Source organism: Acipenser ruthenus, chromosome 4, assembly GCF_902713425.1.
Source record: "Acipenser ruthenus chromosome 4, fAciRut3.2 maternal haplotype, whole genome shotgun sequence".
NCBI lineage: Eukaryota > Metazoa > Chordata > Actinopteri > Acipenseriformes > Acipenseridae > Acipenser > Acipenser ruthenus.
This window is the reverse complement of record NC_081192.1, coordinates 96,375,618-96,395,646: the sequence shown is the minus strand read 5'-3', so window position 1 is coordinate 96,395,646 and position 20,029 is coordinate 96,375,618. Positions and strand designations below refer to the sequence as shown.

The 20,029-nt window shown below is 37.7% G+C and overlaps 1 protein-coding gene across 5 annotated transcripts in view; it reads right to left on the bottom strand.

Annotated features, from left to right (window-relative positions):
• The window catches only part of LOC117400357 (NEDD4-like E3 ubiquitin-protein ligase WWP1), a 57,361-nt gene that overhangs the window by 10,508 nt on the left and 26,824 nt on the right, over window positions 1-20,029 (bottom strand). For 2 of the 5 annotated variants that reach the window (XM_034000195.3, XM_034000192.3), the window contains 10 exons: window positions 17,098-17,235; window positions 16,948-17,035; window positions 16,050-16,222; window positions 12,166-12,258; window positions 9,817-10,144; window positions 2,425-2,520; window positions 1,812-1,986; window positions 759-813; window positions 586-670; window positions 15-143 (listed from right to left, as the gene is read on the bottom strand). In XM_034000195.3, the coding sequence (XP_033856086.1) occupies window positions 15-143; window positions 586-670; window positions 759-813; window positions 1,812-1,986; window positions 2,425-2,520; window positions 9,817-10,144; window positions 12,166-12,258; window positions 16,050-16,222; window positions 16,948-17,035; window positions 17,098-17,235 (1,360 nt within the window). The remainder of the gene's footprint in view (window positions 1-14; window positions 144-585; window positions 671-758; window positions 814-1,811; window positions 1,987-2,424; window positions 2,521-9,816; window positions 10,145-12,165; window positions 12,259-16,049; window positions 16,223-16,947; window positions 17,036-17,097; window positions 17,236-20,029) is intronic. The other 3 variants (XM_034000196.3, XM_034000193.3, XM_034000194.3) reach the window with 2 other exon arrangements.

Below are 20,029 nucleotides of genomic sequence, written 5' to 3'. Positions count from 1 at the left end.
TGGTTTACACTTACACTGTTGACTTGCCAGTGCGCGGATCACTGAAAGTCGTGGTTCTTGTGTTGTGATCCACAAAGTATCGGACACCCTCTCTTGTGTATCTGATTTCCCAGCCTTCAGGAAGGGGATCTTCATTTTGTAAGCTGCAAAATTTTACAATTTTTAAGTAACTCACAAACATAGTACTCCCATACCTAAAAATGTCAGCTGACGTCTAATTAAAAAGAGTGGCAGAAAACCAGTGAATGTACACTTGTAAGTGTTAGGGGGCTGATCAAGTTGAGGACATTTTTCTCTTGCACTCTTTGCTGTGTGGGACCCGCGAGTAAAGCAGCCCTAAAGGAGACCTATTCAAGTTCGTCCACTTGTACTTGTCTGATGTCTGCAGACCAACATGAAGCACAGAGCTGCTCTATAGTGTTGGACCTTCACAGCTGTTATCACAGATGTCCTCCAAGGTATTGCAGGAGGACATACAGCACAGGAGACAGAAAGCAATTCACTTACTCAAAACAAAGACATTGTCCACCTGAATCCTGGTGTCTTTTATCCCATGAATCTAACAATAAAACAATAACCACCTACCCTTGTGTACGTGGATCTTCCCACTGTGTGGTTTTTGTGTTGTGGTTCACAAAGTATACTCTGTCGTTGGAATCTACTCGTCTTTCTGAAAAGGAGAGTTACCACTTTAGCACAGAAATGGCATATATGTGAACTCTGATCAATACAGAGATTATACTAAATGAACCACATACCCCATCCAGGTGGCAAAGGTCCAAGTGGGTCATTTTCTGCTGACAACATTGAAGCCTGTTCAGAAGAGTAAAAAAGATATATTATGGAAAAAGCATGGAAGTGATATTGTGTGTGTGTGTGATAAAGATCATCTTTCTACCATAGCGGTACGACACTTCTGTGCCAATGCTAGTGCTTCTGTGGTAGTCCTTCCAGCTGAACAACCCCAAGAAAATAAAAATATGCATTTTAAAAACTCCAACACATTATAAACCATTTCTAGTCTATATAATTTGATGAGAACACTATGTTATTGGCAGCAAACTTTGCCTGTTACTTCTGCCAGTAGACAAGTTCCAAAAAAGTCTGGTAAGATGAAGACACACCAAGAAACCAGAAAAAAACATGCTTTGTCTAACTTTACAGACAACTACTGAATGCAAATTCCAAGGATTAATTATTTAAGGCATACAAAGTGCCTATCAATCTTTTCAATATACTGTACAGGAAATATTATGCATCACATCATTTTGGGAAATACCGATTATTAATACCGATAGGAGGCTGTGTGGTCCAGTAGTTAAAGAAAAGGGCTTGTAACCAGCAGGTCCCCGGTTCAAATCCCACCTCAGCCACTGACTCATTGTGTGACCCTGAGCAAGTCACTTAACCTCCTTGTGCTCCGTCTTTCGGGTGAGACGTAATTGTAAGTGACTCTGCAGCTGATGCATAGTTCACACACCCTAGTCTCTGTAAGTCGCCTTGGATAAAGGCGTCTGCTAAATAAACAAATAATAATAATAATAATAATAATAATTAACCTTAGTCATGCTCTAAAAACATATTTTAATAGTGCATACTTTCTCAACTGCCTTAGATGCCAGTGATAACTACAACTCACAAACTCAAATAAAGAAAAAATGGAAATAGAACAAATTGTGCAAGATACTCAATTCGCTTTTAAAGGCAATTAACTGAACTACAGTAAGCAGTACAAGAAATGAAGTTTGAATAACATGCATCTAACCAGATTTGGTACCACACTCACAACTCAGAAGTTTGACTGTAGTTACCGAATAGAGGTATCGCTGGTTAAACTGCTGCATAGCTCCCTGTAGCTGACTGCGCTGCGATTGCCATTGTTCAAAATTCCTCACAGACTCCATTGTGGGTCGTTGCCAAGTGGTCGTTCTGGTGTTGTGATCCACATAGTAAATCCTGCCTCGATCATCAACGCGTCTTTCCCAGCTGGAGAAGAGAAAAAAAAAATTGTTCAGGATTTATAATACCAAGTTCTATGATTTGTAGCTAGATGTAGGTTACCAAAGAGTCGTAAGAGCCAATTTCATTCTCCCTCCATCCACAGAATCTTTAACAAATAATCCTGACCTAGGATGACAGTCATATGTCATAAATTACATTGATGCTTTAAATAGACTAAACAAGTTTGTCAGTTACATACACATGGCCTAAAAGGGCAAATGTGACAATAACCCAACTTACGATATTATCAATAACTTGTGCTAAAGAAAGTTATTATGTTTCATCACAAATTGGACAAGCAGCTCTCTAGGTGCACATGTTTGCACCTCTACTATATCGTCCATCCCAGCGGGATAAAAGAATTCGAATAGCATCTCTGTGTATTGGACAGTATATTGCAGATTGAAGTTGCCCTACACTTACCCTGGTGGTAATGGCTGCGGTCTCTCCCACGTGGTTGTCCTGGTGTTGTGATCAACATAATAGGTCCTACCATGCAGATCTTTCCTCTGCTCCCACCTTTCAAATTAAATATTTCAAATCAGTTAGACAGGTGCCATGTAAGAATAATAACAGAGAGTTGATTCGGCAGAAAGTGCCTGAACTTACACCAATCAAAGTAATCATTTGTATGCAAAATTAACTTCTAATTACAATTATAAACCTCACGGTTAATCTCAGGTAAAACTGTCGTGTTAATATCCTAGGAATATTTACACTCTATAGTATTTTCTGATTATAAATATTTTGCCTATTTATTCATTACATTTTTATTTTTTTTCAACGAGAAGGTCCATTACCGATTTAAGGATAACAAGCTACTTAATGAACGCATGTCATCATAACACTATGTAACACAATTTTTGTTCCTGGGTAGTAAGTGTTATTTCCTAATTGCTTATGCCTCAAAAGTATAGAAAATGGCTATTATTCCCCACAAACTTTGCTTTTGTGACCAGGACAGTGATATTTTGAAATTTACCTATTTCCAATGAGAAAACAGGTGAATTTGTGTCTTTTCGTTCACATAAAGTCAGAAAAAAACAACATATGAATCCAAATTAACATGTATTTATACTAAAGTAATACAAAAATGACTACAAAAGATTTAGAAGTGAGTAGTTTTTCGAGATTTACGATTATACTGTAAATCACTTTCACGAATCAGCCCCCAAATGTAGTCTCCCATCATGTCCTCGTTATACTGTCCTTGGTAGCGGCGTTCAAAGTCCAGTATATCCTGGTGGAAGCGCTCGCCTTGCTCCTCCGAGTACGCTCCCATGTTCTCCTTGAATTTATCAAGATGAGCATCAAGGATATGGACTTTGAGGGACATCCTACAGCCCATTGTGCCGTAGTTCTTCACCAGAGTCTCAACCAGCTCCACATAGTTTTCGGCCTTGTGATTGCCCAGGAAGCCCCGAACCACTGCGACAAAGCTGTTTCAAGCCGCTTTCTCCTTACTAGTGAGCTTCTTGGGGAATTCATTGCACTCCAGGATCTTCTTTATCTGTGGTCCGACGAAGACACCGGCTTTGACCTTTGCCTCAGACAGCTTAGGGAAGAAGTCTTGAAGGTTTGAAGGCTGCCGACTCCTTATCTAGAGCTCTGACAAATTGTTTCATAAGGCCCAACTGGATGTGCAGTGGTGGCATCAGCACCTTCCGGAGGTCCACCAGTGGCTCCCACTTGACGTTTTTCCTCCCCACAGAGAACTCGGTCCGCTGTGGCCAGTCTCGCCTGTGGTAGTGCGCCTTGGTGTCCCTGCTGTCCCAAAGGCAAAGATAGCAGGGAAACTTGGTAAAACCGCCTTGGAGACCCATCAGGAATGCCACCATTTTGAAGTCTCCTATGACCTTGATGCCATCTCAGACCTTGATGCCATCTCACTTAGGCAGACCTTGATGCCATCTCACTTAGGCAGCTGGAACTAAAATGAACTGGTGGGCTTAAGGCCCCTGTATTTATACTACTATTTATATTACTGGAAAGTTCTTGAAAGTTCTAGAAGTTACTCCAAGTTTACGCAGCACTGAATCTATCTGGAATGTTCTGGAAAATAGGTAAATTTCAAAATATCACTGTCCTGGTCACAAAAGCAAAGTTTGTGGGGAATAATAGCCATTTTCTATACTTTTGAGGCATAAGCAATTAGGAAATAACACTTACTACCCAGGAACCAAAAAAAAAAAAAAATTTGTTACACTGTGTAATCATACATATTGCTTTGTTTTTCCATTAATTAACAAAACATGGCACAGCTATTCCAAGAGTTTTTACTGGCACAATGATTACAATATGAGCCGTTACATTTCCCGTAAAGTTCCCCATTGACCATAAAATCTGTCCTGGCTCGCGTGTGGCTTTGTTACAGAAAATCAGACAGATCTGAATTGAGAACAGCCTTTATTCATATTTATGAACATGTTTGTAACATTCACTCCTCAATAAATAAAACTATTACACAAATAATCATATTGGTTTCAATATGATATTTCTTAGCATTAGCTTATGGCTCTTTTTCTTGCTTGATGATATTCAAAAATTGCATATTATATATATATATATGTTAATACTTGGTAGAAAGCATGTTCATGGGTGTTGCTATTTATGTTACTTTACAGGGTAATTGCAATTACTGCAATACAATTGTAACTCATTGTAATTTAATAAAATAGCATTGTAATTTAAATTTGAGCAAACCATTCTGCTGTAACTACAACTGACCCCAGGTCTGCTTTCTGTTACTCAAAGCTGGTTTCATTGTTGAAAATAGAAGAACCCTAACTCTGTATGACTCCTCTATAACTTCTCACGCAACTTCTTTTTCTACACATGTTTGGTATTTTGCCACCTCCAAAGCTGTTCTGTGTTAATAATTTATATTAAGGTAAAAAGAAATCGAAATCAAGTTATGGTGTAACTTTCACTGCAGGACTGGTTGAAAGAATGGATGAAGAGGCTATTTGGTTGTACGGTTTGTGTAATATATGATTTATGAATTATTACTGTTTTTCATTTTTGTATCATCTTTAAATACTGGATTTTGCTGGGACAGAGTTGGAATATAGACAAAAGTAAATATGTATGACTTTTTCCATATCTCCAGGTTTTGTAATACATTATTTTATTCTCTCTCTCAGTTGGGGTAGGACCTCAATAAGGGTATCTTCACAGCAGAATCTAGGGAAATTTCCTAAATTCTTATTTATTTATTATTATTTATTTCTTAGCAGACACCCTTATCCAGGGCGACTTACAATTGTTACGTTATTTTTACATAGAATTACCCATTTATACAGTTAGGTTTTTACTGGAGCAATCTAGGTAAAGTACCTTGCTCAAGGGTACAACAGCAGTGTCCCCCACTGGGCATTGAACCCACAACCCTCCGGTCAAGAGTCCAGAGCCCTAACCACTACTCCACACTGCTGCATGAAAAATCTTTGGAAAAAAGGCACATTAAATACTACTCACAATGTGCATTATTACATTAGTAAGAATGAATGTAAACCTTCTACATTGCAGTACCTTTATTATTATTATTATTTGTCTTTGCTAATTATTTTGTAAAAAAAAAATAATAATAATCTTCAAGAACCATGGGTACTTGGTTTACTATAACTCCTGTTTAAGTAAAGATATCATGCCAACAAATAAAAAGCAATTGCAAGTTCTGTTTAATTACCATGTGAAAATGCAGTTACTTCTGCTCCATACAGATCCAACAAAAAACAGCAAGACATAAAAGTGACTGAGCTTGCATGCAGCTGACTAAGCAGTCTGAACAACACGAGTAAATGATCCCTGATCTCATGGGACACTGCTGTGAGTACAGTGTGCGACGCACCTCAAACTGTAGCAGTGCACTTTACTAAAAGCGAAATTCAAATCAAGATATTGCCTTTCTAGAGACTTTGCCAAAGGTTACATGATGAAGCTGCAATTTTCTAGTGTCTGACAGAGTTAAAGATCCACCACCATTTAAATTATTCAAATAATAGTTCCCTCTGAAAAGCTTGGCACATGTTTACACATTTTGTGCCAGGGCTCCGATTTCTGCATCAAATTCTCTAATTCTGCGGCTGTTCTTTAGTAAGTAAATACAGTTTATTTGTACAATTGTATCTTTTATAGGGCTGTTTTCCAAGTTTATCACAGTACCTACACTTTCCTATTGAGATTGAAACACAACGTTGAAGCATACTGCAGATTAAATACACAGATGACACTTCGCTATACTTGTTGCGTGTGTTAATGTTGGTGTATTGTAGTTGATACACTGGATATAAAGTGGGTAATGAGCACGAGTATTTAAAATGTATAATTTTATTTAGGCACTTAAAAGTACTTAATATGTGAGCACTCCAATACCCCTTTCACAGACGAGTCATGACGGCTCAGAACCAGCACTGATGCAGCACTTTGGACTGTGTGAATTGCCTATACCGTCACAGAGCGTCTCAACTCCTGTGTGAAAGACTATGCCTGCACTGAAGTACTATAATCAAATAGACAGAAAGCATTTTGCTGCATAAATAATATATTATATTTCTATTTTTTTTTTTTTTTTTTTTAAAGTAGTCTACCCACATTATTCTGCTTATTTATTTATTTTGTTTCCGTTGCCATGAAAACGATCTGTTGACTGACAGGTTTGAAAGTTGTACTCACACTATCCCTTTGCTTGTGTGAAAGGGTTATGACGGTATTATACCGGCATAGATTGCACAATTTCGTGTTGTGTGAATGGGTATTTTAAAGAATTTTTTAAACGTCCGAGACGGCTCAGTAGCGGCATTTGTGTGTGAAAGTCGTATTAGATCACAGGATGCGGGGCTGCTGGTTATTCCGAGGGTGAATAGTATGGGAGGATGGGCGTTTTCTTGTAAGGCTCGAACACTATGGAACTCTGCCTTATTCTGTCAGAGAAGCTGGGACTCTTACTGTCTTTAAATCAAGACTGAAAACACATTTTTACAAAACTAGCCTTCTTATCATAGTTGTTTATTATACAGAGTTGCCAACTATAAAAGTAGAAAAGTGGCATAGTAGCGGAAATATAGTAGCAGATTTTTTTTTAATTTACATTTTTAACTACTCTGCAACTATCAAAAAACACAAAATGCTGTGTAGTATCCAATAATGAATTATTTATTTAAAGCGAGTTTAACCTTAAAACCCATTTGTTTCACAAAGAAGTCTGTACGGCAGTATTCACAGTAGACGTTAGATTGAGAGACTCAACTTCTTTTAATGAACAACCATTCTGTGGTAAATTCCTCTCTATATTTCTGACGAGCCATCTTTTTGATTGAGGAGAGTGACATTTTTAGTTTGATTTGTGATTCCTGTTTTAATAATGGATAAGTTTCTGAAGTTTGGGTTTCTACAGGACAGCAAACAAAAACTGTAGGTTTGACATACCATTAAAAAAATAACTTTTTAAAGTTGAAAGACTGTGCATCTATTGCTTCTGCTGTGGTACAGTTTGCAGTTATTTTATGTTTTGATTTGTTTGTTTGTTTGTTTACATATTCTGATACAACATGTTTGATGCCTTTCTGGTGAGCAGGTCATCCCTACGTAAAACATTTTTATGCAGAAAATGATTACAGCAAGAGCTGGGAAACTCATTTCCATGTTTTTCCAGTACTGGTAAATGTCGCATTTCATTTCACTGACAATTTCGCAGTAAGCACAGTATTCAAGCTGTGCTACACAGTTGTCTTCAAACAGTACAATGGCCTCAAAAACACTGCTAGCTATGCCGAGATACTTCACTTGATTTGGGTTAAAGACCCGACAGACATTTAAAAATGCAGCTGCAGGTTGACAAAATCGGGCAGTAGAGTTGCACCTGCATGTTTAAATCAATTGACAGCGCTGAAAAAAGTCAAAAGTGTGAATGGCTACATTGTACAGTAAAGCAACTGAGCTAGTTCAACATGATTAGCTAAACCGTGAACACATTTTTTTTTTTTTTTTTATTGGTTAAGGTGGAATTTCAAGTTGTGTTGGTAAAGTTCAATGTTCTCTACTAAAATCACCAAACTCGTGTCCACCATAGCCTTACTGACAAGCAAGCAAGTAAACTTGCGATTGATAACAATAGCAAGGCGACATTGGAGCAGCGGTTTCTGAAGGACCCCTAAACTGGTTACTAAGCAACCCGGTTCAGAGCTTTTAGTATGTCAGTTAAAATGCCACAATAAACTGTCAGTGAAATACAGTATTAATTTAAGAACTATTAATTAGTTTAAAAAAATGAAAACGGGAAAACAGACACATGGTATTGAAATAATATTTCATTAACGTTCAGGCAGTATCCATCATTTATTTATTGAATACAAATCGTAGTGTTATACCCCTTCGCCCTAGCAGAACCTCAAAAATCGTAGCAGCTTTACTGTTGTCCTTTCTAATTTCATATTTTATTAATGTTCCTACTATGTTGTTTTTATTCTTTATATGAACTGGCTTTCTTTCTGTTACTAAATTTAGTATTTAACTGGTATTACAATGGATTGATTTTTAACTTTGTGCAAAAGCACCTTGGTGTCGAGTGACATAAGGTTCTATATAAATGTGAATGAATATATACAGTACTGTGCAAAAGTTTTAGGCAGGTGTGAAAAAATGCTGTAAAGTAAGAATGCTTTCAAAAATAGACATGTTAATAGTTTATATTTATCAATTAACAAAATGCAAAGTGAGTGAACAGAAGAAAAATCTACATCAAATCCATATTTGGTGTGACCACCCTTTGCCTTCAAAACAGCATCAATTCTTCTAGGTACACTTGCACAAAATCAGGGATTTTGTAGGCATATAGTCAGGTGTATGGTCTGGGTACGTCATCAACACTCGGCTATCCTACAGACCCCCTGCAGTGTTTACAAGGAATCCATTACCTTTGCTGTATCCCGTCTTGTTCGTATCGATGCATTTTGTTTTAACATATTCTCGATTTAATATTTTTATGAACACATCACAGGTAAATGAACAAGGGATACACATTTTTCCAATGTTTTACTTGGGAACTTTTGCCAGGATCAAGTATCAAGTTATGTTCCCTCCTGCAACAATGCAAGATCAGGATACAGTGCAATGCTTACAATTTTTTTTTTTCTTTCTCCTGGCGAGTGAATGTTGAGAAATGTATTGCCCAGTTGATTTATGATGTGTGATAAACTTCAAAGGATTTGGCAGTATCTTTAGAAATATAACCTTTGCGATACGGAACACAGCAAAAGGAATGAGTTCCTTGTCAACTCTGAAGGGTATTCGGCAACATATGAATTACTTCCAAATCAAATGTCTTACTACTGCTTCTACATAAAATACACCTGAAGAAATAAAATGGTTCTCTGTACTGTGAAAAGTGAGTTCTGCCCCCAGAAGCCACTACTTTGTATTTATCCATTTTAGCACTGGATTAGATAAACGACGGCAAGTATGAAATGTTATATGCAGCCACTCTTTGTATTTATTCATTTTAGCACTAGATTAGATAAACGACGGGGAGTATGAAATGTTGATATATGCGGACGCTTGCTTTCCAGACAGAGCTGGCTGAGCCAGAGAGACAAAGCACAGGTATTTACAAGCTCACAGCTCTGCCTAAAGGAATGTTAATAAACTTTAGTTTTTTCTTCTGTAGATTTAAGTTTCTTAGCATGGTTAAAAAAAAGAAAAAGAACATCAATATTACTGCAACCCAAGGTGGATTCTGATGGCGTTTTGCACGGGGGACTGAAATAAACTGTGACAATGTCCAGAAGAGCTACAGCGATTACAAGGCACTGCACTCACCCAGACGGCAGCGGCTCAGTGCTGGAGTTGTTAGGCGGCTGCTGCTGCTGCTGTCTGGGTTTTGCCCCATCCACTGCTGTGCTGACCGTGGAATCTGTGGATGATGCCACTCCACTGGTTGTAGTTGTTGTACTTGAAGGGGAAGCACTACTGCTTGCCACAGCCGGGGAGCCTTCTGACACACTTGCAGTTGGCACAGTGGATACAGACATTGCAGCAGTACTTGTGGAAAGACCGGGGATGGCAGTTTCAGGAGACTCTGTAGAAGCACCACTGGTGGACTCAACAGCTTCTGTGGTAGATGTCAAGGGTGAGGGCTCTCCGTTTACTGCAAGAAAAATAAAAGTAGTCTTTAGGGAGTGCTTTATCATTTATCAGCATGATTCAAACAATCAACAACGGGTTGCAGCAACTCCTTCTGAATACTGTGTCTTTCTACTGTTAAACACTACAGTTACCCACTACAGCCAAGACCTGCATGGCTTCTTTTTAAATCAAGCCTGGTAATAAAATGCACATTGTTTTTTTTAAGACAGCAGCCAGTACTACCCCCACAATTTGTATATACAACATAAAGTGTTATGTCTCCCATACAAAATTAAATATCTCGTACAGCACCTCGGTCAATAATCAGACATGGGTGGGGCTGCATGCTTTCGGTTAATCAGGAACAAGGGTCTGGCCAAAGCAAGTGTGCCAAAGAAAATTTGAAAAAGAGTCACTGTGCTGAAAAGAGCAATACACTGATTAAGGTGTTAAAGGAGTGACAACCAATTTTGTAATATCCATTTTGTTTAATGGATATTAGCTGTATTCCTGGTCTCACCTTTTTATGAGATGGAGAATCTTCTGGTTCTTCACTACGCATATATTTTAAATACAACTCAAAGCAAAACCCTGACATCCTGGTCCTTTAGGTCACATGGTCTAATTGCAGTTAGACCTGGCACTGGAGAGAGTTAGGATCTGAACAACTAGGCACATGAAGTATTAGTATTACATTATCTTTAATGGAAAAAAGGGGACCGTGACATTACTAATCTCTGGTAAGATGTCAGAATATCTATATTTTAAAATCTTGGTTAGCACTCGTTTAACTACACCAATAAAAGTAAGAGTAAAAATGGGACCAGCCTTAAGAACATTATGCAAGTAAATGAAAAAGAGAAATCTGTTTGCAGTCATCACAGGCTTATAAAACATGGCTAGATTTTTGGTAGACAGGCATCAATATTGCAAACTGTATCAAGAAAGTATGAAATCCCACTAATATGAAGGAATGCTGCAATCTTCAAAACCTGTGCATTCAAATAATGGCAGTAGGATAAAATTAAGCAAGCAAAGGAGGATGCAATCACAAAAAAAGTGCAAAAAAAAGGGTGAACCTTGTGAATTCCAATTTTAAAACTTTAGAATGCCTAAAATAATAATGTTGAATTTCCTACTACAGTACATAAGCCTACTTTTAAACAGTACAGTGGTAATATAATGCAGTATACTACCCAGTGTAATTGACACAGGATCACAAATACAGCACACACACATTTATTACTGTAGCTAGCAAGTCAAGGGTGGGAGGCATTATTAGAGTTTGCCAAAGACTTTCCATAACACTGTAAATATGAAGTTGGCACCTGAAATGGCTTAATGAGATGAACACAGAAATCTAGCCAACTGAGTTTTAAAGACCCTTGTTTGAATATAAGGATACCCTTTATCTCACTTCCACTAAATAACCCCCACAACAATCTGCAACTTGTGGAAGTAGCATCTCAAGACAACAATGTTTAAAAGGGGATCTTGCATAATACAGTATAAGACAAACGGCAAGCACCGTGTATGATGAAGCCTGACTGCACAAAAAGATGCAGAAGAACAGATACAACCAAGGCAGGGGGAAGGCTGCAGCTTTAGCAAAAACTACATTTATGTAAGGGTAAGAGGACAGAGATAGGGCACACGAAACTACATTTATGTAAGGGTAAGAGGACAGAGATAGGGCACACAAAACTACATTTATGTAAGGGTAATAGGCCAGAGATAGGGCACACGAAACTACATTTATGTAAGGGTAAGAGGACAGAGATAGGGCACACTAAACTACATTTATGTAAGGGTAACAGGCCAGAGATAGGGCACATGAAACTACATTTATGTAAGGGTAACAGGCCAGAGATAGGGCACATGAAACTACATTTATGTAAGGGTAACAGGCCAGAGATAGGGCACACGAAACTACATTTATTTAAGGGTAACAGGACAGAGACAGGGCACAAGCAGGAGCATATCTGCTTTTCTACTAAGCAAAGCAACGCTTAATAGGAAACCCATGAAGACCCAGGGCCTTACCACGATGCAATGCTGTGGCAGCCTGTGCTATTTCCTTGAGAGTGAGGGGTTCCTCTAAGTGGTCCTTCAATTGAGGGTCACTGGTGGGATCATCTAGGGTTTAAAAAGAAAAAAATCTATTAAAAAGAGGGATATGCAAGTAAACTGCAATCCCAAAATTAATTACTCAGCTGCACATTGACACAGTATCTAAAAATACACCTGCTTGTACTAGATAGATAGATAGATAGATAGGATAGATAGGATAGATAGATAGATAGATAGATAGATAGATAGATAGATAGATAGATAGATAGATAGATACATACACACACACAGACACACATAAATGTTCAACAGGGATAATTACTCCTCCTAAAGATCAGGGGTGAGGATTTTATTATTGTAGTTGCTGGATGAGGTCAGATACCCAACTGCTGCATGTATCAACTTTAGTACAGTAGTGTACAATGATCTGCCCAGAGATATGCTTCCAGTGTTAACCAATTAAATAGAAGAGGAAACTGTACACAATGACAATGACTGCTGGTATCAAAATGACAATTAACAGAAACAAATTCAACTCCAAGAGAGGATGAGAAAAGTTTAAGTAGTAAGAGTGGCGGGGCGCCCCATCACTGTGCGTATTGTATGTTTTATGTGGGGTGTTATTGTTGTTGTGTATGTATTGGTGCACAGGGTGTAAGGTGTGTAGCACGAGTGATTTAAAATGTGTAGTATGTGGGCACGGGGATTGCACGATTGAGTTCACGTGCCAGGGTTCAAGTGAATGATTAATTAGCAATTGAATCCCGGCACAGCTGTATATAGAGAGGCACGAATCACTCACTCGGGGCTGGGTGTTCGGTGAGGAGAGAACTAATGAGTCGGGAGGTACAGAAAGAATCACAATTGCTATCGTGCTGACTTTAAAATCAGCACGTTACTTGTTTTTGGTTTGTCTCACATGTTTGTTTAGTGTCTGATTGTTTTGGCCAGTGTGCCGTTTATTCTGGTGTCTCAGTATTTTTTTTGTTTAAATCTTTTATTTATAATAAACCGGCACAACAGCGCATTTCACTCAGCACTCAGTGTCCCGTCTCTTCCGGGTCTGATGTCACCACCAGCCATCGTGTCATACAAGGTTTTAAAATATATATATTTTTTTACTTTTTTTTGTTTCTCTCCATACGAGACACCCTGATGAGCAATAATCTTGCGCTACATTCCCCAAGCCTGGTGCCTATTGGGGTCACTGAAGCCAGACTTATAGTTTTTTTTTTTTTTTTTTTTTTACAGTAGTTGACAAAGTTAAACTGGTCCTAAAAGAGTTAAGTCGACAGAACAAAAAAAATAAAACTCGGTGAAAGGCTAGTTGTTTATTTTTCAATGTACCTGGAGACAACAATCCTTCGTTTTGTTCCACAAATGCAACTGGGAATATAACAGAAGGAGATATTTAATCTTGAAAGTTGTCATTTTGATTGGAATACAGCAAGCTGCACTCTGATGCATACAGCAAACTGAAATGACAGGTAGGATAACAACTTATGTGCCTAATATGAAACATGTTATATATTATTTTTTTATATATTAGAAAAAAAAATAACATTTTGGTTTTACAAGTTTGTATGTACCAGTTTACACAATAGTGTTCAATGGAACTGCGTCTGTGTTTACAACACAGCTCCTGGATGCAGGCACAGTCAGCTGGCAGACGCGTACGCTCCTCCGTAGAGTAATGCAGTCGTCATACCAGAAGTAGTGTTATATTTTCTTTTTATGTAGTATTAGAAACAATGATTTCGGTTTTATAGTTTTATGTGTACATGAACCTGTTTACACCTGTACACGGGTGTATGTACATACCTGTTTTTTTTTATATGTATCTTACTGTATTTTGTCACTGTTTGTAGTCGTACTGTATATGCACTCATTTTAAAAATAAAGCTTTTATGTTTAATTTTCCATTTAAATACGGTGTTTCTGCGATGCAAATGTTAGATATGATGTTCATGAATAAAACTTTTCAGTTGTATCCGATAGTATGTCTAATTTTCATAACAAAGCAGTTTAAAAATGTATGGCTCACAGTGATCCATGTGGCGGTTCTAGTGATAGATATATTATATATATATATATATATATACACATATACATATATACAGTGCCTTGCAAAAGTATTCAGACCCCTGACCAATTCTCTCATATTACTGAATTACAAATGGTACATTGAAATTTCGTTCTGTTTGATATTTTATTTTAAAACACTGAAACTCAAAATCAATTATTGTAAGGTGTCATTGGTTTTATGTTGGGAAATATTTAAGAAAAATAAAAAGCTGAAATTTCTTGCTTGCATAAGTATTCAACCCGTGCTGTGGAAGCTCCCAGTCAACGAGGACACAATTACCTTACCATTGGCCTCCACCTGTGAACCATTAAAGTTGCTGTCACATTGTCTGGATAAAAACCCCACTGTTGAAGGATCATTGGTCAGGCTGTGAATCTGAAGGAAAATGAAGACCAAAGAGCATTCTACAGAAGTTAGAGATAAAGTAATACAAATGCATAGATTAGGGAAAGGGTACAAAATAATATCCAAGTGTTTGGATATCCCAGTGAGCACAGTTGGATCAATAATCAGGAAGTGGAAGCTGCATCACACCACCCAGGCACTGCCAAGAAAAGGCCGTCCCTCAAAACTCAGCGCTCAAACAAGAAGGAGACTTGTGAGAGAAGCCACAGAGAGACTAACAATCACTTTGAAGGAGCTACAGAGTTCAGTGGCTGGGAGTGGAGTAATGGTGCACCAGTCAACCATATCAAGAGCTCTGCATAACACTGGCCTGTATGGGAGGGTGGCAAGAAAGAAGCCGTTACTCAAAAAGTACCATCTGAAAGCACGTCTGGAGTTTGCCAGAAAGCATGAGAGTGACCCAGCTGCGATGTGGGAAAAGCTTTTGTGGTCAGATGAGACCAAGATAGAGCTTTTTGGCCAAAACTCAAAGCGTTATGTGTGGCGCAAACCTAACACTGCCCATGCCTCAAGACACACCATCCCTACAGTTAAGTATGGTGGTGGCAGCATCATGCTGTGGGGATGTTTCTCATCAGCAGGGACTGGGCATCTTGTTAAAATTGAAGGAAGAATGGATGGAGCAAAATACAGGGAAATACTGCAAGAGAACCTGCTTAAGTCCACTAAAAAATTGAAGCTTGGGAGGAAATTCACCTTTCAGCAGGACAATGATCCCAAGCACAAGGCCAAAGCAACATTGGAGTGGCTCAAGAAAAAAAAAGGTGAATGTCCTACAGTGGCCCAGTCAAAGTCCTGATCTCAATCCCATTGAGAATCTGTGGCACTATTTGAAAATTGCGGTCCACAAGCGTCGTCCAACCAACCTGAACAACCTGGAGCAAATCTGCCAAGAAGAATGGGCCAAAATCACTCCGACACTGTGTGTAAAGCTGGTATATACTTACCCCAAAAGACTTAAAGCTGTTATTGCAGCGAAAGGTAGCTCTACCAAATATTAATGTGTGGGGGTTGAATACTTATGCAAGCAAGATATTTCAGTTTTTTATTTTTCTTAAAAATATTTCCCAACATAAAACCAATGTCACCTTACAATAATTGATTTTGAGTTTCAGTGTTTTAAAATAAAATATCAAACAGAACGAAATTTCAATGTACCATTTGTAATTCAGTAATATGAGAGAATTGGTCAGGGGTCTGAATACTTTTGCAAGACACTGTGTGTGTGTGTGTGTATATATATATATATATATATATATATATATATATATATATATATATATATTTTTTTTTTCTGTCTCCCAAATCACAAATCTATTGGAAAATGCTAGCGCCTATATTACTATGCAGCATTACAAATACTTACCAGTACTATGGTTATTGGGTGGTTTTGGAGACAGTGTTGCATTAGGTCTGGCAGCGACATGAGAGGGAGATGGTGTGCCGTCCCCATTTACAAGAGGAGTACTCGACTCACTCTGCCCTGAAGATGTGGATGCTGCTTGACACTCGATTCCGTTGGAAGCACCGCTAGTGGATCTAAAATGAATCAATCAGTAAATGCAAATTCAGCATACAGATCTTTAACTTTGCTGTAGCCCATATCTCAGCAATTTTTTTTATTCTTACATAAAATTGGTAAATCAACTAGGACTTACATTTTTCCCCAGCGTTTTACTTGGAAACATTTGCCAGTTGAAAGAACTTTTCTTCTAAACATCGCAGTGTATCCAGTTCATGCTGTCTCCTGCAACAATGCTTGTGCTCCGATGGTAACGAGTGGCATGTGGGAACAGAAAGCCAGCACTGCTGCAGGAGGGAACGTGATCTGGATACACTGCGATCCTACAATACTTTTTTTTTCCGTCTCCTGGCCAACACTCCCAAGTAACTCTTGAGAAATTCTTGATTTATGACCCATGATATGTGATTAAAAATGTCAAAAGTCAGAATATGTTTAAAAAATATATAACACATACAGACAACACAGGACCCAGCAAACGTAATGCTATTTGTTTTCTGTAAACTTTGCAGGGTGTTGTGTAACACGCAGTCAGTTCAGGTCAGACTTGGCAAGACCCTGGCTGTTCACATTGCTGGCACCTGTACAGCCAGGACTGGATGCAGGAGAAGAGTCCCTTCCACCTACTTTGGTTTAGGCAGTAAAGGTATTTCAGTCCCTCTTAAACTGGTTTTAACACCCCCCCCCCCCCCACCCCCAAAAAAGCAATATATTTGAAAGAAACAAAAAAAGGGGGTTTTACCTTGTTCTAGCCCCTGTAGAAGATTCACCTCTGTTTTCATGAATAGCATCACCATTCTGCTGAACTTCTAGGGAACAGAACATTATTACTTTTTCAGTTTTTAATAAATCTGCCTAATTTGTCTGAGTGAACTGTACACAAATTACTTACTGGTTGCTGGTGCAGTGCCATTAGGTAGTGATTCCTGATCAACAGTCAAGCCATCAAGTACAACAGTCAACTCCCCTGTTTGTACAATCCCGTTCTTGTTTTCTAAAGTGAGTTTTAATACTTCTTTTACATTCTCCACTATAATAGAAAAGAAATGAGTAAAAAAACAGAGAACATTACCAGGGGCTGTTGTACCACTAAATAAATGTTAAGAAATTTAAAAGGTACTGTCACAGTTCATAGACAAAACTATTGCGTACAGTGGTTTAAAAAAAATCAAAATATTGGAGACAAAACTGCAGTAAAAAGAAGCAGTGAGGCAGCTATATATATATATATATATATATATATATATTTATTAAGCATGACATTGGGTAGAGCCGGTTTTAGGGCTTCTAGGAATCAGGTTACCTGATTCTTGGAAAGGGTTAATTACACTGTTTTTGCCCCTAAAGCACTACAAACTAATGTGCGAGTGTTTGTGGCTGTAGGTCGAAATAATCAAGTTTGAATGTCTTTGTACATCATGGCTGGAGCAGGGGAGAAGGGAAGGGAATGCAAGCCAGCTGACCGCACGCGTGTCTGTGTGTTCTGCTTTCGCATTTTTTAAATGGTCAGTTTGAGAAATAAACTTTGTTCAACAGCTGCCCCTACTTTAGCGCAAAGCTCGCGCTACATACTGTTTTACATAATGCTAACGTTGCTCATATATTATCAGCTCATCATCTAACCATGGAATCTTGTGCAATTAAATCACTTAAACTCCTGACGGTAAACAATGTAACAAAATCTACTGGGATGTAAGACGCAAGAGATGAAAACAATCTATTCGTGTTGACTCCAAACTTTATTTTTGCACTCTACGATTTGACTGGCGAAAGATAACACTGGTTTACTGGAGTTCACAGACAACTTATTTTCAGCTTGGTACAGTAACCTTTTCATGTCCTTGTTTGTTTAATTTTTGCTCTTTTTGCTGCATTACAGCCCCTCATTAATTACGTTACGTTTTCAGGGCACTTTGTTAATGGCACGTGTGCAAGACACAAACCTTAAGTCTATTTTCATTTGTTGCTGTTCTTGTTCTACATTTCCTAAACAACTGTTCATTTTAAGCTACTTTTTTTACACAACAGTACTCACACGTTTGGTCACCATCACAACTGTTGCAAGAAACTGGGGTTTACGTATTCTGCTGGTGTTAATATACCTGATGAAGACATGTTAGTGTCGAAACGGGTTGTTTGTTTTACAACTATGTCCTTTTTTTAAATCAATAAAGAGATTTTGATGAAGAATATAAACGAGCGGGAGTCAAGTATTTAAACCTCTTTGAAGCAAAATTATGAATTTCATTTGGTAAGCCATTTAAATATAGTTTGGCTGAAAGAAATGTGAACGCTTGCATTGCCGTAGAGACACTGAGACACACACTCACTCACACACCCACCCACACGCTGACACACACACAGGCTGTCAAGCAATACAAAAATTAATTGTGATTAATCTCGCGATTATTTTTTTTATCATAGTCAATCTTGGTTTATCGCATATTTAACTAATAATTACTGCATCCAGCTCATTCAAGTATGTTTTATTACTGATATTAATTATTTTTTATTATTATTTTTATTATTATTATTAATATAAATAATAATAATAATAATAATAATAATAATAATAATTTAAAGTTCTTATTACCTATAAGGCCTTACATGGTCTTGGACCTTCTTATCTTCTGCTGACCCCATATGTCCCGGGTCGTTCCCTGAGATCAGAAAATGCTAATCTTCTGACAGTCTCTAAAATTCGTTTCAACACTGTCGGAGTCAGGGCATTTAGTTATAACGCCCCTCATCATTGGAACTTGCTCTTGATTCATATCAGGAATGCTAACACAATTTAATCTTTTAAACCCTGTTTGAAAACATATTTGTTTGTGTCTGTATTTATAACTAGATTATTTATCAAGACACAGGCTTTTTTATATTTTTTTTATAAATTTATATTCGTCATAAGACTGAAGGTCGAGTAATTTATAAACTGGCACAGAAACCTGAGATGGAATTGTTTTCCTGTAACGCACTGAAGAGGCCCATCTATTATTTTTTTTTAAAATACATGGATACCCTTGTGATACTAACATTAAAGAAGACGAGGTTCAGCAGTACAGTTTGTTTTTTTTTCAACAGTGTTTCAGTGCTGTGTAGACGTTCTATGTCGTTATCCGTTTCTCTAAGTTATCCGTTTCTCTGAATTGAAAGTGATGGTCTCGAGGAGTCGAATGGGTCAAAGAGCAAGAATATTTTCCTCTAGAGGAATTATCACTTTTTGACGTCACTACTGTGGTATTATGCCTTTTTTTTTTTTTTTTTAGAATGGCTCAGGATGCGAATATATAGGTTATATTATCATAGTTAGCTTGATTGATGGGCTTGCAGCAATGCGGAATTTCTAAAAAAAAACTAAAAAAACAAAGTGTACTTTGTCTAAACTGATAGGTTTCTTGTTGTGTTGTTGCTAGAAAATGTATTTTGAGATGTGAAAGAGTGTTCAGCACGCAGGTGATACTTCAGATTAGATGTAGCCTACGTTTGTGATACTGAAACTCAAATTTGACAGCAGATACATCAGAAAGTTCATTTATAATAAACTTCCCCTTCACAAGTCCTTCACTTTTAGTACTTTGCCCCATAATGCAGTTATATGACTAACTTTCTATGCAAACGCTGACTACACTCACGGATATTAAAATGGCCCTAAGAGGATCAAGACAGAGGAGTGTGATTAAGGCGTGTTAAAAAAAATGAATCTCCAGAGAAATGAACGCGTTAAATCACAGAGGCTAACTACAAATATAATAGGTTTTAAAGTTAAACAAAATGCAATCTAAATACATACAATTTCCTTCAGTGTTGTATTAAGAGTGAAG